We start from the raw sequence: 9,992 nt of genomic DNA, 5'->3' as shown, positions 1-9,992 counted from the left end.
GAACGTAAGGTTTCTGTCATTCCCAGTTAGCCCTCTCAGCCTTATGATTGGGTCTCATGATGTAGACTCTCAGCCAGTACTGCAGCACCACACCTGACCTGCATGCTGCCATGCTCACCGCCAGGATGGTCATGGACTCTAGTCCTCTGGAACCATGAATTCAAAATAAAATGATTTATTTTATAAGTTGCCTTGGTCATGGTGTTCTGTCATGGGAATAGAACAGTAACTAAGACACCATCTAAACTAAGCATTAATGGGTTAGAACCATTTTTTTAAGAACTAGTTTTCAAAACAGAACCGGGAGTCCCATCTTCTCCATATTTGTGGCATCATTTATTATTTATTTTTCAGATAGTTGCTAACTTAATAGCTATGAAGTTATGTGTCACGTGGTTTTACCTTGACTCTATGAAGGTTATTTATTTTGAGCATCTTTTAAATTGATTTTGGCATTTTGCCTGTCTCTTTTAATTTTAAACATGTGAATAGCAGAAAATTTAAAATTTATTATTGGGCCTCACATTTATGTATTTTGGACATTGTTGCCTTGAGGGATTGCTTCTCATTTCAAAGATTAAGTTGCTTCCCGACAAAACATGTACTCAGAAACTTCTTTTTCTCAAAAGCATTATTAAATTTTCACTGGGTCCACATGAAATAAAATCAGATGAAAAGCCTAGCCATTCTGCTTTTATTTTGTGTCTGTCTCCTTTACACATCTCCAGCCCCGATCCCCCAGTGGCACCTCTTTCTGAGCTCCAGAAACTACAGGACTCATAAACACCTTAATCCCAGCACTCGGGAGGCAGAGGCAGGCAGATCTCTGTGAGTTCGAGACCAGCCTGGTCTACGGGAGCTAGTTCCAGGACAGGCTCCAGAACCACAGAGAAACCCTGTCTCAAAAAACTAAAAAAAAAAATAAAAAAAATAAAAAAAATACTTCTAAGAAATTGGGGGCCTAGGACGGACCATCCCCAAATGAGGGCATTTGAGGCTCCACAGAGAAGCAAGGGTCATTATGGAAACCAGATTGGTTCTCTGAGATCACTTTGCATAACCCAAACTGACCATCAGCCTAAGCACACTTGGTCAGGAATGACTAATTATACACAGCTGTAGTCTCCTGCCCCTATTCTTTCTCCAGTTAAAGCCGGATCTCACAAAGACAGACTTGGGGTTCATTGGAACCTTTTATTTATTACTTTTCTCCATGGGCACACAGATTGAATTCCTTATTTTTCTTATCTTTTTTTGAGATTCTATCTTATGTGTATGGGTGTTCTACCTTATGCACGTCTGTCTACCATTGCGTGCTCTTAGTGTCCGTGAGCCCTCATGCCGCTATGTGGGTGCAGGGAACGGAACTCCTGTCTTCTGGCGGAGTGACCAGGGCTCCAGCCTTTGTTTTTACTTATGTGTGTGCACAGGGACTATGTGCACTTGAGTGCAGTGCTGGAGGAGGCCAGAGAGCTGGCGTTGCAGGCAGTTGTAAGCCGCCTGGGTGCAAGGAACAGATCTCAGGTCCTCCGAAAGAGTCACTGCTCTTAACCATGGGAGTCTTTAACGGGTTTACTGGGACTGTGGCCTAGCATACCTAGACTGTTAGGGCTGGATTAGAGATTTGCCAAAACTCTAGTACTGGAAAAGTTACTTGAAATGTAAAGATTTATATCTTTAATTTAATTTTATATCTCTGAATCTATCATATTTGTGTGACTACTTACAGATATATAATTAATAAATTGATATGACTATGTAAGGTTAAATTAAAATGTCTTTTGATGGGCTAGGTCCTCCTGGTGGAAATTTTGCCTTAATATAGCTGCTGCCAGAAGCCCTGGGTTCAGTCCACCAAAACCGAACAAAACCATCAAAATCAAACCCAAACCCAAACCAAACCAGATCAGCTGCAACCGAGAAACTGCCATTGCGGGCTCATTCAATCACGGGCACGTGCCACTTGTTGTCATCCACAGCCAGAGGAATTGGATCAGAGGTGTTGTTTGACAACTGTCCAATCAGGAACGGAGTCACAGTGGTGGGCAGGCTTTCAAAAATCTCGCGGGCTTTCGCTGGAACCAGACATCTTGGACTTCTCTGGGATCTTCTGGTTCTCTGCTGCAGAGGCACTGAGGTTTTGGGTGCCTTTTTCTTCCTGTAACCTGTTCCCAGAGGCAGGCGTGGCGGGCCCGGGATACCTCGGAAGCCAGGAGATGGTGAGTATCCGCCTGGAGTCCTGACAGGACACGGGTCCGCAAGTCCGCCCTGGAGTCCGCTGATCCGAGTCTCCTGGGTTGCGGGTTGGGGCTGTGCGGACAGTGGGGACCCTGGGTCCCATCGTGTCCCGTCCCAGGGTGGTGCTGGGCAGGCAGTGGGGTCTCTGGCAGAGCTGTTAGTTGTCCTCTCTGCGTAGTGATCTCAGGTCCTGCTGAGCGAGTTGATCCTCGGGATCTCAGGAGCGGATCCCTATCCGGAGCGGATCCCTATAGGCTTTCGTGGATTCCGTTAGCGGTTGTGCGGCAGGACAGATCCTGGAGCCAGAGTTGCCGCTCCCTGCCACTTTATTCTGCATAGCTGAACAGCATTAAAACCTCATTCTTTAGGTTAATGAGCTGCCTCTGGGATATTCCATTATAGTTAATTGCTTTTCTCTTTATCTTGTTATTTTTGTGCGTATAAACATGCACGTGTACGCGGAGTGTCCGTGGAGGCCAGATGAGGGCATGGGTCCCCTGGAATAGGAGTGACAGCCTCCTGACATGAGCCTCCTGACATGGGCGTTGGGAACCAAACTCTGGTCCTCTGCAAGAGCAGCAAGTGATCGAAACCACTGAGCCATCATCTCTCTAGCTTGGGAATTTCTTAGATATCCTGCATAAGCCATCATAGTTGACACAAACTTCGAAAGTTCTCTCTGTGTGTGTTTGCTTTGGGGAATGAAATCTCTCACATTTACCGAGAGATACTGGCTTTACTGGTGAAGGTCCTGAAGCAGATCTTAGCATGCAGGTTTTCATGGTAGTAATCTTCATGTCATGGATATACATTCTTTCCCTTGGATTTTGAGAAAAAAAATCATATATTTCCAAGTGTTTTAAAAATCTAAAATATAGAGCAAAACAAATAGTAAATGAGGAATAGGAAAAAACTGAAGAAGTTGTAAGACTCAAATGTCAGCTGGGCGGTAGTGGCGCCCGCCTCTAATCTCAGCACTCAGGTGAAGGCAGAGGCAGGTGGATCTCTGTGAGTTTAAGGCCAGCCTGGTCTACAAAAGCTAGTTCCAGGATAGGCTTCAAAGCTGTGTCAAAAAACCAAAAAAAAAAAAAAAAAAAAAAAAAAGGAAAAAACCCCAAAACCAAAAAAGGCTCAAAGGTCACTCCTATTTCCTGTTGTTAAGTGTGTGCATCTCAAGTGTCTGAAAAGAAAGCAAAGCATGATTCCAGGAAGAGCAGTAAATTTCACGTGACAGCTTGTTTCTTACTTTTATCAAAGCAAAAATGTCTAGTCTTTGTTCACTCCCACCCCCAGTGCCCAGAAAGGATCTCAGGATGTAGTCTTGGCTAGCCTGGAACTCACAAAGATCCACCTGCTTCTGCCTTCACCTGAGTGTTGAGATTAAAGGCATGCACCACCATCCCTGACGAGTGTGTTGTCTTTATGTGTAGTTTTTTCTGATTGGATCCATAGATAAAAATTTCATTAATCTTATTTTGCTTAATATAATTTTTTCTTTTTCTCTCTCTCTTCTTTCTTTCTTTCTTTTTTAGTTTTTTGACACAGGGTTTCTCTGTGGCTTTGGAGCCTGTCCTGGAACTAGCTCTTGTAGACCAGGCTGGCCTCGAACTCACAGAGATTCACCTGCCTCTGCCTCCCAAGTGCTGGGATTAAAGGCATGCGCCACCACCGCCTGGCTGCTGTTTTTAATAAAATGTAAATACCTTAAGAAACTTTTCCGGTGTACATTCTCAAGTCAGTTCTTAGTGCTCTACCCAGTGTCTGTTGTCGAGGAGTATCTGTCAGACATTATCAATTGGTCTCTTCAACCTAACACTACCAAATCAGAATCTGCATTTTAAGATTCTAATTTATGCTTGTGTATATTAAAATTTGGAAGTACGCTTGTAACTCATCATAAAGTTCTCATCTGAGAGATATAGTTTATTTTTTAGAATATAAAAATAGCATTTAAGAATATATTCCATTCTTGATGCCTGTCTTTAGAATATCATTATTTCACCGGATGTTGTAGTGCTCCCTTTAATCCCAGCACCTGGGAGGCAGAAGCAAGTGGATCTCTGAGTTTTAAGCCAGCCTGGTCCATGCAGTGAGTTCTAGGCAAGCTGGGGCTCTACCGTGAGACCCTGTCTCCAAAAGTGTTCGTTATTTCATAAGACTGTTACCTGCACTGGCTTTGTGGATATTTTATCATCCTCTTTTTACAGAGTCAGATAATATAGTAGCAAGTGTAATTGCATCAAACATATTTTAGTGAATAATTAAGACTACTGTCAGAGTTAGTTCTAATTCTTTTCGTCTTTGACCAAATTGGGAACTCTGTCAATGGTAATAATAGTTCATATTATTTCTGTTTCTTTTAGGACCTGATGACATTTGGTGATGTGGCCATTAATTTCTCTCCGGAGGAGTGGGAATGTCTGGACTGTGCTCAGCGGGCCTTATACCGGGATGTGATGGTGGAGAATTACAGAAACCTGCTGTTTGTAGGTGAGGACAGCTTCCCTCAGAAATATACTGCAGACACTCATTTCCATCCTCTGGGGAGTATCCCCTGCACTCCTTTACACCACGAATGTGTTCCGACACTCATTTCCGTCCTCTGGGGAGTACCCCCTGCACTCCTTTACACCACGAGTGTGTTCCGGCACTCATTTCCGTCCTCTGGGGAGTACCCCCTGCACTCCTTTACACCACGAGTGTGTTCCGGCACTCATTTCCGTCCTCTGGGGAGTACCCCCTGCACTCCTTTACACCATGAGTGTGTTCCAGATTCCTGCTTTTCAGGAAAAAAAAATGAGGTATTCGTTGGTATAGATAAGAAAATTTTTGTGCTTGTAACCCACTCCATTTCTTGAGGTGATACTCATTTGTATCTTCATTTGTGGTAGTGATTAGGAACTCACTGGCGTAAAATACTGTTGCCTGAATTGTAAAACACAGTTTCTTTCCTGGTAGTTGGAACTAGATCCCAGGACTTGCAAATTGAAATTCTTCTGTAAATTTTTTTTGTTTGTTTTGTTTTGTTTTTGAGACAAGGTTTCTCTGTAGACCAGGTTGGCCTCGAACTCGCAGAGATCTGCCTGCCTCTGCCTTCCAAGTGCTGGGATTAAAGGCGTGCGCCACCACCTCCCGGCTCTTCTGTAAATATTATACTGGGTCTGAAGAACCAATGTTTGGAAAACCAGACTTCTAGAATCTTGTTTTATCTTTTTTTAAAAATAAATATTTCTTTATTTTATGTTTATGTATGTGTGCCCGAGTCGGTGTCTATGCACCCATGTATTTAGGAGCCCATGAAAGTAGGAAAAATGGTTGGATCTCCTGGAACTGGAACTTTCTATGCTGTGAGCTTTCATGTGGGTACTGGAAACCAAACGTATGTCTGCCATAGGAGCAGTAAGTACTCTTCACTGCTGAGCCACCTCTCCAGCCCCGTTTAGTCTCTTTTTGTATTAGTCACACGACTGGAATAGAGATGTCATTAGTTACTTTGAGAGTCTCCAGCATCATCTTCTGTTTTCCCATAAACAAGTCTTGCTGTCTGTAAGCGTATACAGGTCACCTTTGTAGAGCACAGGGAAGAGCCTTGGAGTGTGAAGGTGAAGAGACGGTAGCTGTATACCAGGTGACCTGGACCAGCAGGCTGTTCCTCAGTGACTGGTTCCTGAGAGACTGGACCAGGGAAGGAAGATGGAGAAGATGGAAAGCTGGGGGTCGGGAGGTCTTGCTGCCTTATGCCAAGCAAGTTTATTAAGAAGTATAGTATTTTATATACTGTTGGTAGGGGAGAAATGGGCCACCGTCAGCAGAGAGCTGAATCAGATAACACTGGCAAGGAGAACTCAGGATACCTCAAACACAGCTGACTTAGGACCGATAACCACAACCCGTCGGGAGAAAGCCAGGTTCCCAGGAACTGAAGCCTTAACAGGACCTTGCCAAGTCTGATCTTGGACAAAGACCCAGAACTAACGTTCTCTTTGTCCTTTCATCAGGGTCTCTGGGAAAGTCTTGGGTAGGTCTGGTTCTCAACACCAGGGTAGGTACAATTAATGAAGCAGATGAGAAGTCCAAGTTAAAGAGGATGCTGGACATTAGAATGTAGGTTGAGAGACTGTTCCAATGGCAACTGTTTCAGAAGCTCAGTTTTGGTTCCCTTGCTGTCACAGAAGGGCATCTCTTGCTCTGTCATGCTTTGACAAAGTCTCCTCCTTCTCATTCAACAATCCCCCTACACGTTCGTTAGACCTCCTATTAGTGCTAAGCTGTCTTCATTACTATAGCTTACTGTGCTTTATAAAGATGATGGGTATAGTTATAATGGGAGCATGGTAATGCCCCGTGTCCTGGTTGAGCTCCTCACGGATCTTTGAGATTGCTTATGGATTTTACAATTACCTTTCCTAGTTTTGCAAAAGATGATATTGAGAATTTTGATAGTGGCTGCATAGAATCTCCAGATCAGTTTTGGTAGTACATAATAATTTTTAAAGTTTTCTTTCCAGTTTTGGAGCAAGACCATTTTCGAGAATATATTACTTAATTTACACAAATTTGTTGATTTTCTGATTTTTTTCATGATTGGTTTCTTTTCTTTCTGTTTTCATTGTGGTTAGAAAATAACTTCAGCATGTTATTGTCCATCAAGGTCATTTGGGAGAACTCAGTGTTGTGTGGGGATTGGAAAGCTGTGGTTACCAAAGTACACAATCCTGGCTGCATGGCCTGTCTAAGTGCTGTGTTCATCGGGGTGTTCTGGAAGGCTGTCGGATGGGTTTGGTTACATGCTGTGGCTAGTGAGCCCTGTGGGGCACTGTGGCTAGTGAGCACCCGGGACGCCGTGGCTAGTGAGCACCGTGGGAAGCCGTGGCTAGTGAGGCCCGGGGGTTTGCTATGACTAGTGAGCACCGCGGGTTTGCCGTGACTAGTGAGCACCGCGGGTTTGCCGTGGCTAGTGAGCACTGTGGGACGCCGTGGCTAGTGAGTCCCGGGGGTTTGCTATGACTAGTGAGCACCGCGGGTTTGCCGTGGCTAGTGAGCACCGCGGGTTTGCCGTGGCTAGTGAGCACCGCGGGTTTGCTGTCTGCTGCTTTGCTGCTGTCACCTATTGCTGCAATTTCCTATCTTGTATGTACAGGGTATTTTCACCTGAGTTGGGCCATTTGTTTTTATTTCTTTCAGCGGTCTCTTCTCATCATACCCAGGACTTTTCATCAAAGGAGAACACAAAGCGTTCAGTCCGAGAAGCAATAAGCAGAGGACACGGAAAGTGTGGCACTGGCAGTTTGCGTTTTAGGAACAAATGGGAAGGCGTGGGCGAGAATGAAGGCGAGAAAGCGAGTGGCAGTGGGCGGCGTGGGATAACCAGCAGTAGTACAAACGTCTCTGCCGGGGCCGACCAGGAACAGAAGACACCTCGGGAAAAACCTCAGGTCATGGCAGTTACTCACCAAGAGCCCCCCCTTCCAACAAGCAAGTATTCTCAGCAACACTTGAAATGTACCTTTCCTCTGAAAGGAAGCTGGGAGCGTCTGAAGGGGGGCCTAGGTCAGGACATGATCAGTTTACAACGTAGCAGTGGGTTACACTTTCATCCAAACATTCCTGTAGATAGAATAGAAAAGGAACACACTTCTGAATGTGGCCAGTTTGAGAGTTCTTTTACAAAAAACCCATTACTTTGCAGTCAACAAACAACTCCTTGTGCCAAAATATGTAATTTTAATGACTGTGCGAAGGATTTTTTGTATCCATCATTGTTAAATCAAAATACAGACCCAGCTGTCTGGGAAGTGGAGGGCACGTTTCATGAGAGCACACGGACTGTTAGCCTGAGCCACATCAGGGATAATTACCAGGATTCTTCTGTCGGAGAGAAAACTTATGAGTGCGTTGAAACCCCCAACAATTTTAATTATGGTTCAAGTCATAGTAAACGTGTTCCTTTCCCAGAGAATCTTCACAAGGGTAACAAATGCGGGAAAGTCGTTCATCAGGGCTCAGAGGAGCTTCAGAGCTCGCGTCTCCAAGACGAGGCTTACAGATCCAAAGAATGCGTCCCAACTTCTAGTCAAAACTCAAACCTTACAGGACACCAGAAAATTCATAGTCCAGAGAAACCCTACAAATGTAAAGAATGTGGCAAGGCCTTTAGCAGTTGTTCATATCTTAGTGTGCACCAGAGAATTCATACCGGAGAGAAACCCTTTGGATGTAAAGAATGTGGCAAAACCTTTAACACAAGGTCAAACCTCAGGCAGCATCAGAGGATTCATACTGGAGAGAAACCTTACAAATGTCAAGATTGTGGCCAAGCTTTTAATCAGCGCTCACATCTTACTCAACACCAGAGAGTTTATGTTGGAGAATGTGGCAAATCCTTTATCAAGTGTCCCCCTCTTCGACAGCGTCATGCCGTTCATGCTGGAGCAAAGCCCTACAAGTGTAAGGAGTGTGGCAAAAGCTTTGTTCATATCTCAAATCTTACTCAGCACCAAAACGTTCACACTGGAGACAAGCCCTACAGGTGTAAAGAGTGTGGCAAAGCCTTTACCAGTGACTTAAGCCTGAAACGACATCGTGTAGTTCATACTGGAGAGAAGCCCTATGAGTGTAAAGAGTGTGGCAAAGCTTTCACCCAAAGTTCGAATCTCAGAAGACATCATAGAGGTCATAGAGGAGAGAAACCCTACCAATGTAAGGAGTGCGGCAAAGCCTTTACCGCGAACTCAAGTCTTAGAGAGCATCACAGAGTTCACACTGGAGAGAAGCCCTACAAGTGTGTACAGTGCAGCAAAGCCTTCAGCCGTTGTTCACACCTCACTGTACACCAGAGAATTCATACCGGAGAGAAACCCTATGCGTGCCAAGCCTGCGGCAAAGCCTTTTCCAGATGTTCAATTCTTAGGCATCATAACAGAATTCATACCAGAGAGAAGTGCTCCTAATGGAAAGATTATGGCAAACTGTGTGCACATGCGTGATTGCACGTGTGGAATTCAGAGGTCAATACTGGATGTTGCACCAAATTGCACGAAGCGTTTTGTTTGTTCATGCGTGCGTGTGTGCATGTGACATGGTTCGTGTGTGGCGTTTAGAGGTTAATTTGGGGGTTGGTTATCTCCTTTCGTGTGGGTCCTGGGGAGCTAACTCCACAGATCAAGCCTGGCTGTAAATGCCTTACCTGTTAAGCTGTCTTGCTGACCTCATCCTGGTTTTTGATACAAGGTTTAAAGTTTTTTTTATTTGTTTTGTTTTTTGAGACAGGTTTTCACTGTGTGGCCCTGGCTGTCTTGGAACTCACTCTGTAGACCAGGCTGGCCTCAAAATCACAGAAACCCACCTGTCTCTGTATCCAAGTACTGGAATTAAAGGCATGTGCCACCACCGCCTGGCTAAATTTTTTTTTGTGTTTATTTTTTTATTACTTTATAAATAATATCAGTCAAAATTCCCACTTCCTCCCCTCCTCCCACTTCCTTCCCACTCCCCCAACATCCCCCCAACCCCCCTCCAGTCCTAAGAGAGGGCAGGGTACCCTGCCCTGTGGGAAGTCCAAGGCTCTCCCCACTACATCAAGGCTTAGGAAGGTGTGCATCCAAAGAGAATAGGATCCCAAAAATCCAGTACATGCAGTAGAGACAAATCCCAGTGCCATTATCATTGGCTAAATTTTTTTTTAAAAAGGAATTTAAAAGATTTTTGTCTGTGTAAGTGTTTTGCCTATATGCGTGTCTGTACATTACATGCAC

General features: G+C 44.5%; 1 protein-coding gene across 1 annotated transcript; it reads left to right on the top strand.

The window, feature by feature from the left end:
- Window positions 1–4,607: 4,607 nt before the first annotated feature.
- Window positions 4,608–9,628, top strand: LOC142851014 (uncharacterized). Its single transcript, XM_075974906.1, has 2 exons — window positions 4,608–4,728; window positions 7,423–9,628. The coding sequence occupies exons 1-2, from the start codon at window positions 4,608–4,610 to the stop codon at window positions 9,186–9,188; spliced, it is 1,887 nt and encodes a 628-aa protein (XP_075831021.1). The 3' UTR covers window positions 9,189–9,628.
- Window positions 9,629–9,992: the final 364 nt, after the last annotated feature.

Source organism: Microtus pennsylvanicus, chromosome 5 (genome assembly GCF_037038515.1).
Source record: "Microtus pennsylvanicus isolate mMicPen1 chromosome 5, mMicPen1.hap1, whole genome shotgun sequence".
NCBI classification, from domain to species: domain Eukaryota; kingdom Metazoa; phylum Chordata; class Mammalia; order Rodentia; family Cricetidae; genus Microtus; species Microtus pennsylvanicus.
Note: the sequence above shows the minus strand (reverse complement) of the source record. Positions and strands in the feature narration are given on the sequence as shown.

What these genes read in the sequence shown, in the direction of transcription:
- LOC142851014 (XM_075974906.1), top strand. Translation starts at nt 4,608, where the DNA reads ATGACATTTGGTGATGTGGCCATTAATTTCTCTCCGGAGGAGTGGGAA. An exon ending in CAGAAACCTGCTGTTTGTAG is followed by an intron (nt 4,729 to 7,422) that starts GTGAGGACAGCT and finishes TATTTCTTTCAG; the next exon opens with CGGTCTCTTCTCATCATACC.